This window comes from Oncorhynchus tshawytscha, unplaced genomic scaffold (genome assembly GCF_018296145.1).
Source record: "Oncorhynchus tshawytscha isolate Ot180627B unplaced genomic scaffold, Otsh_v2.0 Un_contig_6398_pilon_pilon, whole genome shotgun sequence".
Classification (NCBI taxonomy): Eukaryota; Metazoa; Chordata; class Actinopteri; order Salmoniformes; family Salmonidae; genus Oncorhynchus; species Oncorhynchus tshawytscha.
Genome location: NW_024608202.1, coordinates 7501 through 32451, shown reverse-complemented (window position 1 = coordinate 32451; position 24951 = coordinate 7501). Strand labels below are relative to the sequence as shown.

The following is a 24951-nucleotide window of genomic DNA, read 5'->3' as shown; positions in this document are numbered from 1 at the left end:
GGCGGCTGGGTCAGAACACCTGAGGTTCTATTGGTGGCTGGGTCAGAACACCTGAGGTTCTATTGGTGGCTGGGTCAGAACACCTCAGATTCTATTGGTGGCTGGTTCAGAACACCTCAGATTCTATTGGTGGCTGGGTCAGAACACCAGAGGTTCTGTTGGTGGCTGCGTCAGGAGAACTGAGGTTCTGTTGGTGGCTGGGTCAGGAGACCTGAGGTTCTGTTGGTGGCTGGGTCAGGAGACCTGAGGTTCTGTTGGTGGCTGGGTCAGAACACCTCAGGTTATATTGGTGGCTGGGTCAGAACACTTCAGGTTCTGTTGGTGGCTGGGACAGGAGATGGTTTGGAATAGTTTAAGAGTTGGACGGTGGGAGTGTTCTTCTGACGATTACTACAGGTGGTTGCTGAGACGGCTGAAACAAACGAGGTTGATAGACTAAAACCATGATGCTGGTCCTCTTACCTCAAGACTAGAACCATGAGGCTGGTCCTCTTACCTCAAGACTAAAACCATGAGCCTGGTCGTCTTACCTCAAGACTAAAACCATGAGGCTGGTCCTCTTACCTCAAGACTAAAACCATGAGGCTGGTCCTCTTACCTCAAGACTAAAACCATGAGGCTGGTCCTCAAGTCTTACCTCAAGACTAAAACCATGAGCCTGGTCGTCTTACCTCAAGACTAAAACCATGAGGCTGGTCCTCTTACCTCAAGACTTAAACCATGATGCTGGGCCTCTTACCTCAAGACTAAAACCATAATGCTGGGCATCTTACCTCAAGACTAAAACATTGATGCTGGTCCTCTTACCTCAAGAAGCAGACAAGGCTGATAGATTAAAACCATGAGGCTGGTCCTCTTACCTCAAGAAGCAGACGAGGTTGATAGACTAAAACCATGATGCTGGTCCTCTTACCTCAAGACTAAAACCATGAGGCTGGTCCTCTTACGTCAAGGTTAAAACCACGATGCTGGTCCTCTTACGTCAAGATTAAAAAAACTTGAGGCTGGTCCTCTTACCTCAAGACTAAAACCAATGATGCTGGTCCTCTTACCTCAAGAAGCAGACAAGGTTGATAGACTAAAACCATGATGCTGGTCCTCTTAACTCAAGACTAAAACCGTGAGGCTGGTCCTCTTACCTCAAGAAGCAGACGAGGTTGATAGATTAAAACCGTGAGGCTGGTCCTCTTACCTCAAGAAGCAAACAAGGTTTAAAGACTAAAACTTCATCCTCGGGAATTGTTAAAGGCTGAAGTCCTCACACAGCTCAGAGGTTAGGGCTTAGGGTTAAGATCCTCTTACCTCATGCACAAACCCAAACAGAGTTTGTATATATGTTGTATAACCCTGCGGTTATCAACCTATCAACCCTGTAGCCTCTATGTGGTGTTCAGGCCTACAGTAGCCTCTATGTGGTGTTCAGGCCTACAGTAGCCTCTATGTGGTGTTCAGGCCTACAATAGCATCTATGAGGTGTTCAGGCCTACAGTAGCATCTATGAGGTGTTCAGGCCTACAGTAGCCTCTATGTGGTGTTCAGGCATACAGTAGACTCTATGTGGTGTTCAGGCCTACAGTAGCCTCTATGTGGTGTCCAGGCCTACAGTAGCCTCTATGAGGTTAACACCGTGGGCCAAATAGGTGACTATAAATTGCAGTGTATTGTGTTGTATGATGTGAGACCCCCCTTAACAAAATCAAATTCATTATTATTACCATACAGACAATTAGATAATGTAGACTGCCTCTCTGACTATTGGCTTATTTGCATAGTCAAGCCTTTTCTCAAAATACAACACTGCCCCTTTAATTAAGACACACCCCTTTTTACCTGACTGGCTTTTCAAAGACAGGTTGAAATGTAGCTTACACGTTTTGTGGTCTTGTAGGAAGCAGTAATTCCTTATTTCAGTAATTAATAACAGCCTGACTAGCTGTCTACCAGTCCACTGAGGTAGCTTCCTGTCCTGACTAGCTGTCTACCAGTCCACTGAGGTAGCTTCCTGTCCTGACTAGCTGTCTACCAGTCCACTGAGGTAGCTTCCTGTCCTGACTAGCTGTCTACCAGTCCACTGAGGTAGCTTCCTGTCCTGACTAGCTGTCTACCAGTCCACTGAGGTAGTGGGGAGGAACATATAACAGCCTGACTAGCTGTCTACCAGTCCACTGAGGTAGTGGGGAGGAACATATAACAGCCTGACTAGCTGTCTACCAGTCCACTGAGGTAGTGGGGAGGAACATATAACAGCCTGACTAGCTGCCTACCAGTCCACTGAGGTAGTGGGGAGGAACATATAACAGCCTGACTAGCTGTCTACCAGTCCACTGAGGTAGTGGGGAGGAACATATAACAGCCTGACTAGCTGTCTACCAGTCCACTGAGGTAGTGGGGAGGAACATATAACAGCCTGACTAGCTGCCTACCAGTCCACTGAGGTAGTGGGGAGGAACATATAACAGCCTGACTAGCTGCCTACCAGTCTACTGACTTCCACAGCGTCTGCCTTGTCGATGCCCATGTATCTGTGCCACTCCTCTGCAGACACCTGGCTCAGAGCAGGGATGGCATGGACATAGTCCTTCGTGTCCTTTCTTGGTCCTACCACCCGGGCTGGATCTAGTAACCAGGTGAAGGACAGGGGTGCTTCTCCAGCACAGCTTGATGGCGCATGCGGCAGACTGGAACAACAATGCAGGAGAACCTGTCTTCCTCTGGCTGGGAAGCTGCCCCAGCAGCTCCATTGAACGAGGGCGCCAGTCGTTAGCTCCAGCTGTTCTGCCATACTCAAACTGCACTCTCAAGTCCTCCAGCTTGCAGGCGATGTGGTGGGCTGTTGGCACAGAGGTGTCATCCAGCCTTGTCAGGTTAGCCACGATCTCCACACTATGTTCCACAATGAACACTGTCTGGGCCTTCAGCAGGGTGTTTGTTCCCTCAGCAGCTCACAAAGGTCCTGGACATACTTGGCTGTTTCTGGGAAGGTCGTAGTGAATTCGGGAGCACATCCATGTACTCAGCCAGGAACTTCACTGCACGTATTCAGGAGCCGCACCTGGTCTGCACAGAGTACACAGGCCTCACAGGAGAATGGCCATTACCCAGCATGAATGCTCCGATGACGCTGGGGAGCCTGACAGAACACCTTCTTCGAGGTTCCACACATTGTTAAAGTCAACCCCATTGTTGTCGAGACAGGAAATGACAGCTTGGGCCGCAGTGGTAAAGTTTCCTTATTCCAAGAAAGTCAGATCTGTTACAACGGGTCATTCACCCACTGGCTAGAGTAGGATGGAGAGAGAGCACATCTTCCAGACAGATCTGTTACAATGGGTCATTCACCCCCTGGCTAGAGTAGGATGGAGAGCACATCTTCCAGAGCTGTCTGCACCCTGGAGCTGTCACTCACACAGAGGAGGGGCTTTGGTGAGGAGAGTGGGCTACACCACTGGCTAGAGTAGCTGTCACTCACACAGGGAGGGGCTTTGGTGGGGAGAGTGGGCTACACCACTGGCTAGAGTAGCTGTCACTCACACAGGGGAGGGCTTTGGTGAGGAGAGAGTGGGCTACACCACTGGCTAGAGTAGCTGTCACTCACACAGGGAGGGGCTTTGGTGGGGAGAGTGGGCTACACCACTGGCTAGAGTAGCTGTCACTCACACAGGGGAGGGGCTTTGGTGGTGTTGTAACTTTAATGTGTTTGAGTTAATGTTTAAGTTTATTCTTTGAGCTATATCTAAAGTTATTTCTTTAGATTTATTTGCATATGTAATTGTATTGGGTTGTGTTGAATTACGCTTTTTGACTGCAAGTCCCAGAATGCCTTGCGAGAGGAATGAGTGATAACGCGCCAATTATGTGCAGGTGCTGGGGATTGTGGCTGACTTTCTGACAGCATCTTATCTGCATTGCTCTGTACCAAAACAATTGTTAAATGTAACATAAACAAGTATTCTTACTAAAAGAAGCTTTCGTATCAAAACCGACGTCCCGAGTCATTACTAAGAAGTTAGTTAATCTAAAAGGTGGGGAGAGTGGGCTACACCACTGGCTAGAGTAGCTGTCACCCACACAGGGGAGGGGCTTTGATGGTGAGAGTGGGCTACACCACTGGCTAGAGTAGCTGTCACTCACACAGGGGAGGGGCTTTGATGGTGAGAGTGGGCTACACCACTGGCTAGAGTAGCTGTCACTCACACAGGGGAGGGGCTTTGATGGTGAGAGTGGGCTATACCACTGGCTAGAGTAGCTGTCACCCACACAGGGGAGGGGCTTTGATGGTGAGAGTGGGCTACACCACTGGCTAGAGTAGCTGTCACCCACACAGGGGAGGGGCTTTGATGGTGAGAGTGGCTACACCACTGGCTAGAGTAGCTGTCACTCACACAGGGGAGGGGCTTTGATGGTGAGAGTGGGCTACACCACTGGCTAGAGTAGCTGTCACTCACACAGGGGAGGGGCTTTGATGGTGAGAGTGGGCTATACCACTGGCTAGAGTAGCTGTCACCCACACAGGGGAGGGGCTTTGATGGTGAGAGTGGGCTACACCACTGGCTAGAGTAGCTGTCACCCACACAGGGGAGGGGCTTTGATGGTGAGAGTGGGCTACACCACTGGCTACACTTTTCGGTGATTCAAAAACATAAATGAAAACAGAGGAAAAAGGTAACTTCAACAACAAGTACAATTTATTTAACTTTGCTATCAGTTGGCAGTTTATTTTTAGCTTTAAAATCCTATGCGTTCTGTTGCGGATTTCCGTCGGAATTATGCGTGCGCGGATTCCTTGTGGGTCTGTGTGGGAAGTGTTCAGGGCTGAGTGTCAGAGGTCAGGGGTTAGAGTTAGGGTCATCATACCTTATCCGTGGGAAGAGTTAGGGTCAGAGGTTTGGGGTCAGCGGTCATACCTCATGCGGGTGAAGAGTTCAGGGCTGAAGTCTTCATAGAGCTCCATGTTTCCTTTCAGCTTCAGATGGGTCAGTCCCCCCCCAGACCACCCACAGGAAGTGATGTAAGACTGTTCTCACTCAGGTCCCTGTACAAGGAGGGGAATTCAGTCATGTTTAAAATGATTATGAAAACACTTACTGTGAAATCCACAAACATGTTCTGTGCTCCTTACATGTTTGTAAGTGTCATGTGTCATGACGTTGGCCTGAGGGGTTTATGACCCCCATAAATACATTTCCCCTTTTTCCTCTCTCTACTCTACCGATGTGACTGTTGAAAATCCATTTGTTAACATAGAGAGTCTGGTGACATCAGAAGATGGTAAACGGAACCATATTTCAGTAATCCAACCAGTTGAAAATATGCGTTGGGACTTAATGAATATGACGTCAGTTCAGTTGGCGTCTGAGACATGATTACTGATGATAGGACGACATAAACTGTATCTCGGAAAATCTACACATTCTAGTTATCAGATTCACATGGAATTGTTATGCAATTTAAATGTTTATAAATATGAAACTATTTGTGAAATTTAATTTTTAGCTCCTAAATGAGAGAATAGGGTTTTCATGAGTGAACTAAGCTCAACTCAGTGGCCCCGCCCATGTGAACAGACATTGGTTGTAAACTCTGCCAACTCAGTGGCCCCGCCCATTTGAACAGACACTGGTTATAAACTCTGAAAGACAGCCCTCTCTCCCAATCCTATATAAGCCTCTTGAAAAATGTAACTTTCTGTTCCGAGGACGTGAGGACTTACCACCCCCACATTGAAAGGACAAAGACCACCTCCAGAACTAAGCCAACCTCAGCAAGAACCTGACGAAATTAGCACCAAATATCAATGTGAAGGTGACGACCTACATGCTGGAAGGATGAATTTCGACAATAGCAGCCAGAATAAAGTAAAGTGTGTCAACTTGACAAATAATTAAACCAAATGTTGTATTGCAGATTCAACTTGTTAGCCAGGGTTCGTGAAGATGAGACTCAACTTTCAGATGAGACTAAATAAGGTGACGATTAAATATTGACTGCTATTGATGTAAAAGATTACTAGGTCTTTAAGAGTTTATTTGGAAGATAACAGCTCTATAAACACTCTTTCATGGTGCCCCGACTTTCTAGTTCATTATTTACCTGATTAGCTTAATCAGGTGATATTAATTACAGAGAAATTATAGAATAGCATGTCATATCACTTAATCCGGCATAGCCAAAGACACGGCACATGTCATTTGTTCTCTGCTAATACAGTGGCTTTGGATCTAAAGAAAGGGCTTTCCTTCTAGAGAAAAGGGCTTTCCTTCTAGAGAAAGGGCTTTCCTTCTAGAGAAAAGGGCTTTCCTTCTAGAGAAAGGGGTTTTCATGTGATTACATCTAGCTCTGTGTAGTCCCAGCCAACACAAATAACTAATTATAACCTTTTTCGGCAAGACAGATCTTCCAAAGGTGGTGGAGTGTCGAACTTTACCAAGGATCACCTTCAGTGCTCAGTGTTCTCCACCAAGTCTGTCCCCAAACAATCTCCTTGCCCCTTACACTAAGTCTGAATTTGTCCTGCTAGGTGACCTAAACTGGGACATGCTTAAACCACCTGACCAAGTCCTAAATCAATGGGACTCCCCAAATCTTTCTCAGATTACTGCCAATCCCACAAGGTATGACTCCAAACACCCAGAAAAGGCTTATCTCATTGAGGTTATCCGCACAAATAATCCTGATTATAATCCTGATTATCATCAGTCTAGTGTTTTTCTGTAATGACCTTAGTCATCACTACTGCCTGTGTTCGTAATGGCTGCTCAGTGAAACGTCCTGTCCTGATTTGTCAGACGCTAAAAAACTTTAATGAGCAAGCCTTCCTTCAGGACCTGGCCTCTGTAAAAATGGTATAGAATCAGCTTGATCCCCTCTGTTGAAGACACTTGGACCTTCTTTTTTATATTTTTAGTGGTATTGTTAACAAACACGCCCCCATAAAGAAAATGAGAATTAAAAACAGGTTCAGCTCCTGGTTCGACCGTTATCTTGCAGAGTTACTCCACCTCAAGAATTGCATTTGGTGAAAGGCTCGGCAAATGTATACTCTCTCGTTCAGGCAAATGAGAAACGGGCACTCAGGCTACCCAGAAGACCAAAGGTAGTTACTTTAAGGAGCAGTTCTCTCTCTGTGGGTCGAACCCAAAGAAGTTCTATAAAAGACTTGGAGAATAAACCCTCCTCATAGCTACCCATGTCCCTTAAATGTTGATGATGTGGTTGTTACTGACAAGAAGGACATGGCTGAGCTCTTTAATCTGGATTCCTATTTGACTCAGCCATGCCTCCTTGCCCGTCCAAAATGTCCCAATCTCCCACCCCTTCTAATGTGACTATCCCGATGCTTCTCCCTCTTTTTCCACTGCCCTGCTACAAAGTTTCTCCCTGCAGGCGGTCACTGAGTCTGAGGTGCTAAAGGAGCTCCTGAAACTTGACCCCAAATCAACATCTGGGTCAGATGGGTTAGACACTTTTCTTCTTTAAGGTTGCTGCCCCTATCACCGCCAAGCCTATCTCTGACCTTTTAACCTCTCTCCTTTAAGGTTGCTGCCCCTATCATCGCCAAGCCTATCTCTGACCTTTTAACCTCTCTCCTTTAAGGTTGCTGCCCCTATCATCGCCAAGCCTATCTCTGACCTTTTTTAGCCTGTCTCTCCTCTCTGAGGAGGTTCCCATTGCTTGGAAGGCAGCCACAGTTCGTCCTTTATTTAAAGGGAGATCAAGCTGATCCTAACTGTTAAAGGCCTATTTCTATTTTGCCCTGTTTATCAAATAGTTTTGGAAAAACTTGTCAGTAATTAACATACTGGTTTAACATACTGGTTTAACATACTGGTTTAACATACTGGTTTTCTTGATGTTTACAGTCTGTCTGTCTGTCTGTCTGTCGGTCTGTGTGTCTGTCTCTGTCTGTCTGTGTCTTTTTGTCTGCTAGTATCAGTGTCTGTCTGTCTGTCTGTCTGTCTGTCTGTCTGTCTGTCTGTCTGTCTGTCTGTCTGTCTGTCTGTCTGTCTGTCTGTCTGTCTGTCTGTCTGTCTGTCTGTCTGTCTGTCTGTCTGTCGGGTCTGTGTCTGTCTGTCTGTCTGTCTGTCTGTCTGTCTGTGTCTTTTTGTCTGCTAGTATCAGTGTCTGTCTGTCTGTCTGTCTGTCTGTCTGTCTGTCTGTCTGTCTGTCTGTCTGTCTGTCTGTCTGTCTGTCTGTCTGTCTGTCTGTCTGTCTGTCTGTCTGTCTGTCTTTGTGTCTGTCTGTCTGTCTGTCTGTCTTTTTGTCTGCTAGTATCAGTGTCTGTCTGTCTGTCTGTCTGTCTGTCTGTCTGTCTGTCTGTCTGTCTGTCTGTCTGTCTGTCTGTCTGTCTGTCTGTCTGTCTGTCTGTCTGTTATGTCTGCTAGTATCAGTGTCTGTCTGTCTGTCTGTCTGTCTGTCTGTCTGTCTGTCTGTCTGTCTGTCTGTCTGTCTGTCTGTCTGTCTGTCTGTCTGTCTGTCTGTCTGTCTGTCTGTCTGTCTTTATGTCTGCTAGTATCAGTGTCTGTCTGCCTGCCTTTTGTCTGCTAGTATCAGTGCGTGCCAGCCAGCCGGTCAGTCAGTCAGTTTCTAGAGTCTGTGTCAGTGTTGGCCTAAAGATTTGCTTTAATTAAGGTGAACCAAAGTTACCCTGACTTGCTTGGTGATGTGGGATATATGTGTGTATGTATACTCACAGCTTGGTCAGAGAATGGAACGAAATGAAGGCATCAGGGTGAATCCACTCAATACTGTTGAAGCTGAGATCTCTGGGGGGAGAGAGAGAGAATTAGTTACTGTCGTTATTCTGAAAGTTTAGTGCCTATCTGTTAGAGTAACAGTATTCACAGAGAGTAACAGTTTATGTGTAGGGGAAATAGTATATTGACACAGAGTAAAGTATTCACAGAGAGTAAAGATTATACTGACAGGGAGTAAAGAGTACTCACAGAGAGTAAAGAGTACTCACAGAGAGTAAACAGTATACTCACAGAGAGTAAAGAGTATTCACAGAGAGTTGACAGTATAATCACAGAGAGTTGACAGTATAATCACAGAGAGTAAACAGTATACTCACAGAGAGTAAAGAGTATTCACAGAGAGTTGACAGTATACTCACAGAGAGTAAACAGTATACTCACAGAGAGAAAACAGTATACTCACAGAGAGTAAAGAGTATTGGCAGAGAGTTGACAGTATACTCACAGAGAGTAAACAGTATCCTCACAGAGAGTAAATAGTATTCACAGAGAGTAAACAGTATACTCACATAGAGTGAACAGTATACTCACAGAGAGTAAACAGTACACTCACAGAGTAAACAGTATTCACAGAGTAAACAGTATTCACAGAGTAAACAGTATACTCACAGAGAGTAAAGAGTACTCACAGAGAGTAAAGAGTACTCACAGAGAGTAAAGAGTATTCACAGAGAGTAAAGAGTATTCACAGAGTAAACAGTATACTCACAGAGAGTAAACAGTATATTCACAGAGAGTAAACAGTATACTCACAGAGTAAAGAGTATTCACAGAGAGTAAACAGTATACTCAAAGAGAGTAAAGAGTATTCACAGAGAGTAAACAGTATACTCACAGAGAGTAAAGAGTATACTCACAGAGAGTAAAGAGTATTCACAGAGAGTAAATAGTATACTCACAGAGAGTAAACAGTATACTCACAGAGAGTAAACAGTATTCACAGAGTAAACAGTATACTCACAGAGAGTAAAGAGTATACAAAGAGAGTAAACAGTATACTCACAGAGAGTAAAGAGTATTCACAGAGAGTAAAGAGTATTCACAGAGAGTAAAGAGTATTCACAGAGAGTAAACAGTATAATCACAGAGAGTAAACAGTATACCCACAGAGAGTAAAGAGTATTCACAGAGAGTAAAGAGTATTCACAGAGAGTAAAGAGTATTCACAGAGAGTAAACAGTATACTCACAGAGAGTAAACAGTATACTCACAGAGAGTAAACAGTATTCACAGAGTAAACAGTATACTCACAGAGTAAACAGTATACTCACAGAGAGTAAAGAGTACTCACAGAGAGTAAAGAGTATTCACAGAGAGTAGAGAGTATTCACAGAGTAAACAGTATACTCACAGAGAGTAAAGAGTATTCACAGAGTAAACAGTATACTCACAGAGAGTAAAGAGTATTCACAGAGTAAACAGTATACTCACAGAGAGTAAACAGTATACTCACAGAGTAAACAGTATACTCACAGAGAGTAAAGAGTATACTCACAGAGAGTAAACAGTATTCACAGAGAGTAAACAGTATTCACAGAGAGTAGAGAGTATTCACAGAGTAAACGGTATACTCACACAGAGTAAACAGTATTCTCACAGAAAGTAAACAGTATACTCACAGAGAATAAACAGTATACTCACAGAGAGTAAACAGTATACTCACAGAGAGTAAAGAGTATTCACAGAGTAAACAGTATACTCACAGAGAGTAAAGAGTATTCACAGAGAGTAAAGAGTATTCACAGAGAGTAAACAGTATACTCACAGAGTAAACAGTACACTCACAGAGAGTAAAGAGTATTCACAGAGAGTAAAGAGTATTCACAGAGAGTAAACAGTATACTCACAGAGAGTAAAGAGTATTCACAGAGAGTAAACAGTATACTCACAGAGAGTAAACAGTATAATCACAGAGAGTAAACAGTATTCACAGAGTAAACAGTATACTCACAGAGAGTAAAACGGTATACTCACAGAGAGTAAACAGTATTCACAGAGAGTAAACAGTATACTCACAGAGAGTAAACAGTATACTCACAGAGAGTAAACAGTATTCACAGAGTAAACAGTATACTCACAGAGAGTAAACGGTATACTCACAGAGAGTAAACAGTATTCACAGAGTAAACAGTATACTCACAGAGAGTAAACGGTATACTCACAGAGAGTAAACAGTATTCACAGAGAGTAAACAGTATACTCACAGAGAGTAAACGGTATACTCACAGAGAGTAAACAGTATACTCACAGAGAGTAAAGAGTATTCACAGAGAGTAAACAGTATACTCACAGAGAGTAAACAGTATACTCACAGAGAGTAAAGAGTATTCACAGAGAGTAAACAGTATTCACAGAGAGTAAAGAGTATACAAAGAGAGTAAACAGTATACTCACAGAGAGTAAACAGTATTCACAGAGAGTAAACAGTATACTCACAGAGAGTAAACGGTATACTCACAGAGAGTAAACAGTATACTCACAGAGACTGTAGAGAGCTGAGCTGCTGGAAGGTATCCCTCTCAATCCTCCTAATGTGGTTATACTGCAGGCCTCTACACACACACACACCCTGTTACTACAAAACAAGCAGTGAAACTGCAATACCAAAGTATAGACTCCTACTATTTCAGTCATACCATTATCAGAACGTTGTTCCAACATTCTGTTATTGGAACGTTGTTCTAACATTCTGTTATTGGAACGTTGTTCTAACATTCTGTTATTGGAACGTTGTTCTAACATTCTGTTATTGGAACGTTGTTCTAACATTCTGTTATTGGAACGTTGTTCTAACATTCTGTTATTGGAACGTTGTTCTAACATTCTGTTATTGGAACGTTGTTCTAACATTCTGTTATGGGAAGGTGGTTCTAACATTCTGTTATTGGAACGTTGTTCTAACATTCTGTTATTGGAACGTTGTTCTAACATTCTGTTATTGGAACGTTGTTCTAACATTCTGTTATTGGAAGGTGGTTCTAACATTCTGTTATTGGAACGTTGTTCTAACATTCTGTTATTGGAAGGTGGTTCTAACATTCTGTTATTGGAAGGTGGTTCTAACATTCTGTTATTGGAACGTTGTTCTAACATTCTGTTATTGGAACGTTGTTCTAACATTCTGTTATTGGAACGTTGTTCTAACATTCTGTTATTGGAACGTTGTTCTAACATTCTGTTATTGGAACGTTGTTCTAAGCTTCAACCATTACACCATGTTGACTCACATTTCCTGCAGGGCAGAGCAGTGATAGAAGCTGGGAAGATCCGCTATCTGATTATGAGACATCTCACTGTGAATACACAGGCAAAAATATCATTATAGTGTAATCTGGGGTTTCAGATCCGTGTCAGATTTAAGCAATTCTGTGGGTTTGGGATTTTATCAATTGGGGCATTTAGGGGGTACGGTTAAATTTAATTGTGTGTGTGCACATTCTTTCATTCAAAGTACTCACAGTACTCTGAGGCGGAGTAGATGCTGACACAACCGCTGAGGAAGAGTAGAGAGACCAGCCCTGGTCAATGTCCTAGAGAGAGGAGAGAGAGGGGGATTGAGAGACAGAAGAGGGTATTTGAGTATTGTAGTGATTGTTTAGGGGTCAGGAAGCCAGTTGATTCTTCTGTCTCTGTGATACTAACACAGTGAGACAGTTAGCTCAATAGGCTGAAGCTAAGTAGGGTTGGGACTAGTTGGTCCATGGATGGGAGACCAGTTTTGTCTGGAACTGGTGTTGTAAGACCAGTTGTGGGCCCTCTTCCCTCTAGTCTAAGAGATCCTAGTGCCCCAGAACTTTGTCAACGTCAATGCATGTGTGTGCTCTGTCATTCCCTCCCCAGAGCCTCTGTCGTACCCTTCTAGAGCCCCTGTCGTACCCTCCCAGAGCCTCTGTTGTGCCCTCCCAGAGCCTCTGTTGTACCCTCCCAGAGCCTGTCATACACTCCCAGAGCCTGTCGTACCCTCCCAGAGCCTCTGTTGTACCCTCCCAGAGCCTGTCGTACCCTCCCAGAGCCTGTCATACCCTCCCAGAGCCTCTGTTGTACCCTCCCAGAGCCTGTCATCCCAGAGCCCTGTCATACACTCCCAGAGCCCTGTCGTACCCTCCCAGAGCCTGTCATACACTCCCAGAGCCCCTGTCGTACCCTCCCAGAGCCTGTCGTCCCCCAGAGCCTGTTGTACCCTTCTAGAGCCTTTGTCATACCCTCCCAGAGCCCCCGTTGTACCCTTCCTAGAGCCTTTGTCACACCCTCCCAGAGCCTCTGTCGTACCCTTCTAGAGCCTCTGTCTCACCCTCCCAGAGCCTCTGTCACACCCTCCCAGAGCTTGTCGTACCCTCCCCGAGCATGTCGTACCCTCCCAGAGCCTGTCATACCTCCCAGAGCCTGTCATACACTCCCCTAGAGCTTGTCTTACCCTCCCAGAGCCTGTCATACCCTCCCCAGAGCCTGTCGTACCCTCCCAGAGCCTCTGTCGTACCCTCCCAGAGCTTGTCATACCCTCCCAGAGCCTCTGTCAACCCTCCCAGAGCTTGTCTTACCCTCCCAGAGCTTGTCGTACTATCCCAGAGCCTGTCATACCCTCCCAGAGCTTGTGGGTTTCCCTCCCAGAGCCTGTCGTACCCTCCCAGAGCCTGTCGTACCCTCCCAGAGCCTCTGTCAACCCTCCCAGAGCTTGTCAGACCCTCCCAGAGCCTGTTACCCTCCCAGAGCCTGTCGTACCCTCCCAGAGCCTGTCATTCCCTCCCAGAGCCTCTGTCATTCCCTCCCAGAGCTTGTCGTACCCTTCTAGAGCCCCTGTCAACCCTCCCAGAGCCTGTCGTACCCTCCCAGAGCCTGCCGTACCCTCCTAGAGCCTGTCATACCCTCCCAGAGCTTCTGTGGCTAGTTAGCTACCTGATGGTACAACTCTCCCCTCTCTCTACTCCTTCTATTTCTGTCTCTGTTCCCATTCTCTGAGACACTCATTAGGTAGGGGAGACTGAGCCCCTGCACTCAATACAGCAGTAGTGTGTGTGTGTATGTGTGTATGTGTGTGTGTAAGTGTGTGTATGTATATGTGTATGTGTGTGTGTGTGTGTGTGTGTGTGTGTGTGTGTGTGTGTGTGTGTGTGTGTGTATGTATGTGTGTGTATGTGTGTGTGTGTGTGTGTGTGTGTGTCTCTCTCTCTCTTACAGTGTTTCCAGGCTGGTGGTTCCTTTCAGGTCGGGAAATCTCGTATCTGGGTAAAGCCCCGTTTAGGGAGCTGGAGAGGGACGCGCTCGTTAGTTAGATGGTACACACACATACACACTCATGTGGTCTGCTATATCCAAGACATACATCCAAAAGTCATATTGTCAGACTGGAGAAGGAACCTCATTACTCACAGTGTATGGAGCTTAGGTAAAAACTGGAAAGCGGATCTTCCCACAGACTGGATGGGATTCTCATAGAAGTGACTGAGGAAGAGAGGTCTTGTTATTTATTTCACCAAGGCCTTTGTCTACACGTGCACTTGTATGTGTGTGTGTTATGTGTATTAATCAGTGTATGTCTGTGTGTGTGTTTATCAGTGTGTGTGTGTGTGTGTGTGTGTTTGTTTATCAGTGTGTGTGTGTGTTTATCAGTGTGTGTGTGTGTGTGTGTTTATCAGTGTGTGTGTGTGTATGTGTGTTTATCAGTGTGTGTGTGTGTGTTTATGTGTATTAATCAGTTTATGTGTGTGTGTGTGTGTTTATCAGTGTGTGTGTGTGTTTATCAGTGTGTGTGTGTTTATCAGTGTGTGTGTGTGTGTTTATCAGTGTGTGTGTGTATGTGTGTTTATCAGTGTGTGTGTGTGTGTTTTATGTGTATTAATCAGTTTATGTGTGTGTGTGTGTGTTTTATCAGTGTGTGTGTGTGTGTGTGTTTATCAGTGTGTGTGTGTGTGTGTTGTTTATCAGTGTGTGTGTGTATGTGTGTGTTTATCAGTGTGTGTGTATGTGTGTTTATCAGTGTGTGTGTGTGTGTGTTTATCAGTGTGTGTGTGTTTATCAGTTTGTGTGTGTTTATCAGTGTGTGTGTGTGTGTGTGGTGTTTGTTTTATCAGTGTGTGTGTGTATGTGTGTTTATCAGTGTGTGTGTGTGTGTTTATGTGTATTAATCAGTTTATGTGTGTGTGTGTGTGTGTGTGTGTGTGTGTGTGTGTGTGTGTGTGTGTGTTATGTGTTTATCAGTGTGTGTGTGTGTGTGTGTTTATCAGTGTGTGTGTGTGTGTGTGTGTTTATCAGTGTGTGTGTGTGTGTGGAGGAGGGGGTTACTAACATGGTCTGTAGCTGGCGGTTTCCCATGAAGGCTCTCTCAGGGATCGCTCTGATGTTGTTGTGGTGGAACCCACTAGGACACACACACACACACACGATCAGAGCATCTGCTAAGTGTGAGAGAAATCATAGCCCTCCCCTCGGTGTGCAGCTATTGAGGTTTAAGATGTTGTATCTGCATTAAAACCAATGATAAAATATGATATAAATATAACATCAACCACTGATCCTGAGAACATATGATAGTCAAGCAGGCAACTGTGTGTGTTTCTGTGTGTTTGTGTGTGTCTGTGTGTGTGTGTGTGTGTGTGTGTGTGTGTGTGTGTGTGTGTGTGTGTGTGTGTGTGTGTGTGTGGACTCACAGTTCCTGAAGCTTTGCCAGGGTCTGATGGCTGTAGGAAACTCTGGTAGATCATTGTAGTTCAGATCCCTGAGAGGAGATAGGAAGAGATAGAGGGGAAGAGAGAGAGAGACAGAGGGAGAGGGAATATAGGAAGAGGGGGAGAGAGATAGAGAGGGGAGATAGGAAGAGATAGAAGGAGAGATAGTGAGGGAGAGATAGGTAGAGAGACAGGGAGACAATGGGAGAGATAGGAAGAGAGATAGTGAGGGAGATAGGTAGAGAGACAGGGAGACAAGGGAGGGGGAGATAGAGAGGGGGAGATAGGAAGAGAGAGAGGGAGACAGAGGGAGAGAGAGAGAGGGGGAGAAATAGAGAGGAGAGGGAGATGAACCTGGAGAAGAGTCCCCTTAGCAAGCTGGTCCTGGGGCTCTATTCACAAACAGACCCCACAGAGCCCCAGGACAGCAGCACAATGACCCAAACAAATCATGAAAAAACAAAAGATAATTACTTGACACATTGGAAAGAATTAACAAAACAGAGCAAACTAGAATGCTATTTGGCCTAAACAGAGAGTACACAACTAGAATGCTATTTGGCCCTAAACAGAGAGTACACAACTAGAATGCTATTTGGCCCTAACCAGAGTACACAACTAGAATGCTATTTGGCCCTAAACAGAGAGTACACAACTAGAATGCTATTTGGCCCTAACCAGAGAGTACACAACTAGAATGCTATTTGGCCCTAACCAGAGAATACACAACTAGAATGCTATTTGGCCCTAAACAGAGCACAACTAGAATGCTATTTGGCCCTAAACAGAGTACACAAACTAGAATGCTTTATTTGGCCCTAAACAGAGAGTACACAACTAGAATGCTATTTGGCCCTAACCAGAGAGTACACAACTAGAATGCTATTTGGCCCTAAACAGAGAGTACACAACTAGAATGCTATTTGGCCCTACACAGAGAGTACACAACTAGAATGCTATTTGGCCCTAAACAGAGAGTACACAAACTAGAATGCTATTTGGCCCTAAACAGAGTACACAACTAGAATGCTATTTGGCCCTAAACAGAGAGTACACAAACTAGAATGCTATTTGGCCCTAACCAGAGAGTACACAACTAGAATGCTATTTGGCCCTAAACAGAGAGTACACAACTAGAATGCTATTTGGCCCTAACCAGAGAGTACACAACTAGAATGCAATTTGGCCATAAATAGAGAGTACACAACTAGAATGCTATTTGGCCCTAACCAGAGAGTACACAACTAGAATGCTATTTGGCCCTAAACAGAGTACACAACTAGAATGCCATTTGGCCCCTAACCAGAGAGTGCACAACTAGAATGCTATTTGGCCCTAAACAGAGAGTACACAAACTAGAATGCTATTTGGCCCTAACCAGAGAGTACACAACTAGAATGCTATTTGGCCCTAAACAGAGAGAGTACACAACTAGAATGCTATTTGGCCCTAAACAGAGTACACAACTAGAATGCTATTTAAGCCCTAACCAGAGAGTACACAACTAGAATGCTATTTGGCCCTAAACAGAGAGTACACAACTAGAATGCTATTTGGCCCTAACCAGAGAGTACACAACTAGAATGCTATTTGGCCCTAAACAGAGAGTACACAACTAGAATGCTATTTCGCCCTACACAGAGAGTACACAACTAGAATGCTATTTGGCCCTAAACAGAGAGTACACAACTAGAATGCTATTTGGCCCCTAACCAGAGAGTACACAACTAGAATGCTATTTGGCCCTACACAGAGAGTACACAACTAGAATGCTATTTGGCCCTAACCAGAGAGTACACAACTAGAATGCTATTTGGCCTAACCAGAGAGTACACAACTAGAATGCTATTTGGCCCTAAACAGAGTACACAACTAGAATGCTATTTGGCCCTAAACAGAGAGTACACAACTAGAATGCTATTTCAGTGAAATGCTGAATACAACAGGTGTAGTAGACCTTATTGTGAAATGATGAATACAACAGGTGTAGTAGACCTCACAGTGAAATGCTGAATACAACAGGTGTAGTAGACCTTACAGTGAAATGCTGAATACAACAGGTGTAGTCGACCTTACAGTGAAATGCTGAATACAACAGGTGTAGTCAACCTTACAGTGACATGCTGAATACAACAGGTGTAGTAGACCTCACAGTGAAATGCTGAATACAACAGGTGTAGTAGACCTCACAGTGAAATGCTGAATACAACAGGTGTAGTAGACCTCACAGTGAAATGCTGAATACAACAGGTGTAGTAGACCTTACAGTGAAATGCTGAATACAACATGTGTAGTAGACCTTACAGTGAAATGCTGAATACAACAGGTGTAGTAGACCTCACAGTGAAATGCTGAATACAACAGGTGTAGTAGACCTCACAGTGAAATGCTGAATACAACAGGTGTAGTAGACCTCACAGTGAAATGCTGAATACAACAGGTGTAGTAGACCTCACAGTGAAATGCTGAATACAACAGGTGTAGTAGACCTCACAGTGAAATGTCGAATACAACAGGTGTAGTAGACCTCACAGTGAAATGCTGAATACAACATGTGTATTAGACCTCACAGTGAAATGCTGAATACAACAGGTGTAGTAGGCCTTACAGTGAAATGCTGAATACAACAGGTGTAGTAGACCTCACAGTGAAATGCTGAATACAACAGGTGTAGTAGACCTCACAGTGAAATGCTGAATACAACAGGTGTAGTAGACCTCACAGTGAAATGCTGAATACAACAGGTGTAGTAGACCTTACAGTGAAATGCTGAATACAACAGGTGTAGTAGACCTCACAGTGAAATGCTGAATACAACAGGTGTAGTAGACCTCACAGTGAAATGCTGAATACAACAGGTGTAGTAGACCTTACAGTGAAATGCTGAATACAACAGGTGTAGTAGACCTTACAGTGAAATGATGAATACAACAGGTGTAGACCTCACAGTGAAATGCTGAATACAACAGGTGTAGTAGACCTTACAGTGAAATGATGAATACAACAGGTGTAGACCTTACAGTGAAATGATGAATACAACAGGTGTAGTAGACCTTACAGTGAAATGATGAATACAACAGGTGTAGACCTCACAGTGAAATGCTGAATACAACAGGTGTAGTAGACCTTACAGTGAAATGATGAATACAGCAGGTGTAGTAGACCTCACAGTGAAATGATGAATACAACAGGTATAGTAGACCTTACAGTGAAATGATGAATACAACAGGTGTAGTAGACCTTACAGTGAAATGCTGAATACAACAGGTGTAGTAGACCTCACAGTGAAATGCTGAATACAACAGGTGTAGTAGACCTCACAGTGAAATGCTGAATACAACAGGTGTAGTAGACCTTACAGTGAAATGCTGAATACAACAGGTGTAGTAGACCTCACAGTGAAATGCTGAATACAACAGGTGTAGTAGACCTCACAGTGAAATGCTGAATACAACAGGTGTAGTAGACCTCACAGTGAAATGCTGAATACAACAGGTGTAGTAGACCTCACAGTGAAATGTCGAATACAACAGGTGTAGTAGACCTCACAGTGAAATGCTGAATACAGCAGGTGTAGTAGACCTCACAGTGAAATGCTGAATACAACAGGTGTAGTAGGCCTTACAGTGAAATGCTGAATACAACAGGTGTAGTAGACCTCACAGTGAAATGCTGAATACAACAGGTGTAGTAGACCTCACAGTGAAATGCTGAATACAACAGGTGTAGTAGACCTCACAGTGAAATGCTGAATACAACAGGTGTAGTAGACCTTACAGTGAAATGCTGAATACAAATAGGTGTAGTAGACCTCACAGTGAAATGCTGAATACAACAGGTGTAGTAGACCTCACAGTGAAATGCTGAATACAAATAGGTGTAGTAGACCTTACAGTGAAATGCTGAATACAACAGGTGTAGTAGACCTTACAGTGAAATGATGAATACAACAGGTGTAGTAGACCTCACAGTGAAATGCTGAATACAACAGGTGTAGTAGACCTCACAGTGAAATGCTGAATACAACAGGTGTAGTAGACCTCACAGTGAAATGCTGAATACAACAGGTGTAGTAGACCTCACAGTGAAATGCTGAATACAACAGGTGTAGTAGACCTCACAGTGAAATGCTGAATACAACAGGTGTAGTAGACCTTACAGTGAAATGATGAATACAACAGGTGTAGTAGACCTTACAGTGAAATGCTTACTTACAGGCTCTAACCAATAGTGCAAAAAATGTATTAGGTGAACAATAGGTAGGTAAAGAAATAAAACAACAGTAAAAAGACAGTGAAAAATAACAGTAGAGGCTATATACAGTAGAGAGGCTATATACAGTAGAGGCTATATACAGTAGAGGGGCTATAAAAGTAGCAAGGCTATATACAGTAGAGGGATATATACAGTAGAGGGGATATATACAGTAGAGGTTATATACAGTAGAGAGGCTATATACAGTAGAGGGCTATATACAGTAGAGGGCCCTATACAGTAGAGGTTATATACAGGAGAGGCTATATACAGTAGACAGGCTATATACAGTAGACAGGCTATATACAGTAGAGGCTATATACAGTAGAGAGCTATATACAGTAGAGGCTATATACAGTAGAGAGGCTATATACAGTAGAGAGGCTATATACAGTAGAGAGGCTATATACAGTAGAGGGTTATATACAGTAGAGGGGCTATAGACAGTAGAGGCGCTATATACATAGTAGAGGCTATATACAGTAGAGGCTATATACAGTAGAGGGGCTATATACAGTAGAGGCTATATACAGTAGAGAGGCTATATACAGGAACCGGTTAGTCAGGCTGATTGAGGTAGTATGTACATGTAGATATGGTTAAAGTGACTATGCATATATGATGAACAGAGATTAGCAGCAGTGTAAAAGAGGGGTTGGGGGGACGCACACAATGCAAATAATCCAGGTAGCCATTTGATTACCTGTTCAGGAGTCTTATGGCTTGGGGGTAAAACTGTTGAGAAGCCTTTTTGTCCTAGACTTGGCACTCCGGTACCACTTGCCATGCGGTAGTAGAGAGAACAGTCTATGACTGGGGTGGCTGGGGTCTTTGACAATTTTTAGGGCCTTCCTCTGACACCGCCTGGTGTAGAGGTCCTGGATGACAGGCAGCTTAGCCCCAGTGATGTACTGGGCCGTACGCATTACTCTCTGTAGTGCCTTGCAGTCGGAGGCTGAGCAGTTGCCATACCAGGCAGTGATGCAACCAGTGCTCTTGATGTTGCAGCTGTATAACCTTTGGGGGCGTGCTCGGTCCTCCAAGGATTTAGGGGGAATAGGTTTTGTCGTGCCCTCTTCATGACTGTCTTGGTGTGTTTGGACCATTCTAGTTCGTTGTTGATGTGGACACCAAGGAACTTGAAGTTCTCAACCTGCTCCACTGCAGCCCCGTCAATGAGAATGGGGCGTGCTCAGTCCTCCTTTTCCTGTAGTCCACAATCATCTCCTTAGTCTTGATTACTTTGAGGGATAGGTTGTTATTCTGGCACCACCCGGCCAGGTCTCTGACCTCCTCCCTATAGGCTGTCTCGTCTCGTCGCAAACGTAATGATGGTGTTGGAGTCGTGCCTGGCCATGCAGTCGTGGGTGAACAGGGACTACAGGAGGGGACTGAGCACGCACCCCTGAGGGGCTCCAGTGTTGAGGATCAGCGTGGCAGATGTGTTGTTACCTACCCTCACCACCTGGGGCGGCCCGTCAGGAAGTCCAGGATCCAGTTGCAGAGGGAGGTGTTCAGTCCCAGGGTCCTTAGCTTATTGATGAGCTTTGAGGGCACTATGGTGTTGAACGCTGATCTGTAGTCAATGAACAGCATTCTCACATAGGTGTTCCTTTTGTCCAGGTGGGAAAGGGCAGTGTGGAGTGCAATAGATGTTGCATCATCTGTGGATCTGTTTGGGCGGTATGCAAATTGGAGTGGGTCTAGGGTTTCTGGGATGATGGTGTTGATTGTGAGCCATGACCAGCCTTTCAAAGCACTTCATGGCTACAGACGTGATTGCCACAGGTTGGTAGTCATTTAGGCAGGTTACCTTCGTGTTCTTGGGCACAGGAACATCTGGAGAACTCCATAGGATGGGATACATTTTCTCAAGCTCTGTGTGTGTGTGTGTGTGTGTGTGTGTGTGTGTGTGCGTGCGTGCGTGCGTGCGTGCGTGCGTGCGCGTGCGCGCATTTACTCACAGTGTCTCCAGACTGAGCAAACCTTGGAAACACCTCTCTCCCATCGTCTGGATCTGGTTGTTATGGAGATGACTATGCACAGAAAGACAGCCAATCACAACGAAGGAAAGACTTTTCAGCCAATCACAGTTAAAACACACATCTCAACATGACTGACCTCAGAAAGACAACAGACACATTGTCAGATAACAGACAGACACATAAACCCCCTCTAATCCCCCCGCCCACACACACAACCAGAGGGTACTCACAGTACGATCAGTGATGAATCCCCCCGCCCACACACACAAACCAGAGGGTACTCACAGTACGACCAGTGATGAATCCCCCGCCCACACACAAACCAGAGGGTACTCACAGTACGACCAGTGATTAATCCCCACACACACACACACACCAGAGGGTACTCACAGTACGATCAGTGATGAATCCCCCCCACACACACACACAACCAGAGGGTACTCACAGTACGATCAGTGATGAATCCCCCGCCCCCACACACACAACCAGAGGGTACTCACAGTACGACCAGTGATGAATCCCCCGCCCACACACAAACCAGAGGGTACTCACAGTACGACCAGTGATTAATCCCCCCCACACACACACACACTCAACCAGAGGGTACTCACAGTACGATCAGTGATGAATCCCCCCACCCACACACACAACCAGAGGGTACTCACAGTACGACCAGTGATGAATCCCCCCACACACACAACCAGAGGGTACTCACAGTACGACCAGTGATGAATCCCCCGCCCACACACAAACCAGAGGGTACTCACAGTACGACCAGTGATTAATCCCCCCCCACACACACACACACTCAACCAGAGGGTACTCACAGTACGACCAGTGATGAATCCCCCCCCATATACACAACCAGAGGGTACTCACAGTACGATCAGTGATGAATCCCCCCCACACACACACACACAACCAGAGGGTACTCACAGTACGATCAGTGATGAATCCCCCCCACATACACAACCAGAGGGTACTCACAGTACGACCAGTGATGAGAGGTTGCTAAATGCATGGTCAGGTATGTGAGTGATATGGTTGAGAGCGAGGGTCATAGCTTGTAGGGCCGGCAGAGAGTCCAGAGCAGAGACAGGGATCTCTGTTAAACTGTTATCATCCAACCACAGGTGTCTTAGAGACCTAAGACCACCTAGTGACCGCGCAGGCACCTCAGATAACAGGTTAGCATCCAGACGCCTGGAGGAGAGAAGGGGAGGGGAGAGAAGGGGAGGGGAGAGAAGAGGTGAGGGGAGAAGAAAAGAGGAGAAGAGAAGAGGAGAAGAGGTGAAGAGGTGAGGTGAGGAGATTGGAGAGGAGTAGAGAACAGAAGAGTAGAGAAGAGAAGAAGAGGAGAGGAGAGGAGAAGAGAGGAGAAGAGGAGAGAAGGAAGGAGAGGAGAGGAGGACAAAGGGTTGTTGAATTCATATCAATACATCTTGATGACATGTATCATATAATTTATCACCTCATTTATCACCTCATTTAGAGTCTCTTTGAATCATTTTATGGACATCAGATAATTAACTGGGGGATTTCAATTAATGCTCTGTCTGAATACATGCTCTGTCTGAATGTATGCTCTGAATACATGCTCTGTCTGAATGTATGCTCTGCTCTGAATGTATGCTCTGAATACATGCTCTGTCTGAATATGCTCTGTCTGAATGTATGCTCTGAATACATGCTCTGTCTGAATGTATGCTGAATACATGCTCTGTCTGAATGCATGCTCTGAATGCATGCTCTGTCTGAATACATGCTCTGTCTGAATGCATGCTCTGAATGCATGCTCTGTCTGAATACATGCTCTGTCTGAATGCATGCTCTGAATGCATGCTCTGTCTGAATACATGCTCTGTCTGAATGCATGCTCTGAATACATGCTCTGTCTGAATACATGCTCTGTCTGAATACATGCTCTGAATGCATGCTCTGTCTGAATACATGCTCTGTCTGAATGCATGCTCTGAATGCATGCTCTGTCTGAATACATGCTCTGTCTGAATGTATGCTCTGAATACATGCTCTGTCTGAATGCATGCTCTGAATACATGCTCTGTCTGAATGCATGCTCTGAATACATGCTCTGTCTGAATGCATGATGCTGAATGCATGCTCTGAATGCATGCTCTGTCTGAATGCATGCTCTGAATACATGCTCTGTCTGAATGCATGCTCTGTCTGAAAGCATGCTCTGAAATGCTCTGTCTGAATGCATGCTCTGAATACATGCTCTGTCTAAGTGCATGCTCTGAATACATGCTCTGTCTGAATGTATGCTCTGAATACATGCTCTGTCTGAATGCACTCTGCTGAAAGAAAAATGTCATCCCAATGTCCCAATCCCTAACTCAGTGTAATCATATAACTTGTTCAAAAATCCCTATGGGATTTCACATCGGAGTTCAGACAAATGTATTAACTTAAAGATGCTGGATTCTTCCTTTGAACCCAACAAATGTATAACTGCTGTCACGACTTCCTCTCCTTGTTCGTTCGGCGGTCGACGGTCGACGTCACCGGCCTTCTAGCCATCGCCAATCCACTTTTCATTTTCCATTTGTTTTGTCTTTGTCATGATCACATCCTGGCTTCACGTATTCAACATACTTGTTTATTATGTAACCCCTGTTCTACATGTTGTATTTGTGAGTGATTGTTTGTTGTATTGTGGTTCGTATTGTGTGGCCGTGCATTTTTACGTGTCATGTTTGAATTTTTGAGTAAAGTATTTTATTAGTCATATCTGCTGTCCTGCGCCTGACTCATCTCACCAGCTACGTACAACTGCTTTAGTCAACTCTATCTGAAACTCACAATGTGAACCTAAATGGATTTCATATCGGACTTCAGACAAACTATACTGAATGCAAATATAAACGCAACATGCAACAATTTCAAAGATTTTACTGAGTTACAGTTCATAAGGAAATCAGTCAATTGATATAAATTCATTATGTCCTAATCTATGGATTTCACATGAATGGGAATACAGATATGCATCTGTTGGTCACAGATACTTAAAAAGAAAATGGGCCTCACAATGGGCCTCAGGATCTCGTCACTGTATCTCTGCGCATTCAATCTGCCATTGATCAAATTAAATTGTGTTCATTGTCCATAGTTTATGCCTGCCCATACCATAACCCCACCACCATGAGGCACTCTGTTCACAATGATTACAATAGCAAATCGCTCACCCACATAACGTCATAGACGTGGCCTGTGGTTGTGGGGCCGGTTGGACGTACTGCCAAATTCTCTAAAACAACATTGTAGGCGGCTTATGGT

At 44.7% G+C, this 24951-nt stretch overlaps 1 protein-coding gene across 1 annotated transcript in view; it reads right to left on the bottom strand.

Moving 5' to 3' along the window:
* The window catches only part of LOC112239652 (leucine-rich repeat-containing G-protein coupled receptor 6-like), a gene marked incomplete at its 3' end in the record, with an annotated part of 43124 nt that overhangs the window by 11602 nt on the left and 6571 nt on the right, over window positions 1-24951 (bottom strand). The window contains 14 exon segments of the mRNA XM_042312944.1: window positions 4905-4984; window positions 4987-5032; window positions 8691-8762; window positions 11234-11305; window positions 11981-12046; window positions 12212-12283; window positions 13927-13964; window positions 13966-13996; window positions 14121-14192; window positions 15037-15108; window positions 15398-15422; window positions 15425-15465; window positions 21634-21705; window positions 22642-22857. Of these exon segments, the coding sequence (XP_042168878.1) occupies window positions 4905-4984; window positions 4987-5032; window positions 8691-8762; window positions 11234-11305; window positions 11981-12046; window positions 12212-12283; window positions 13927-13964; window positions 13966-13996; window positions 14121-14192; window positions 15037-15108; window positions 15398-15422; window positions 15425-15465; window positions 21634-21705; window positions 22642-22857 (975 nt within the window).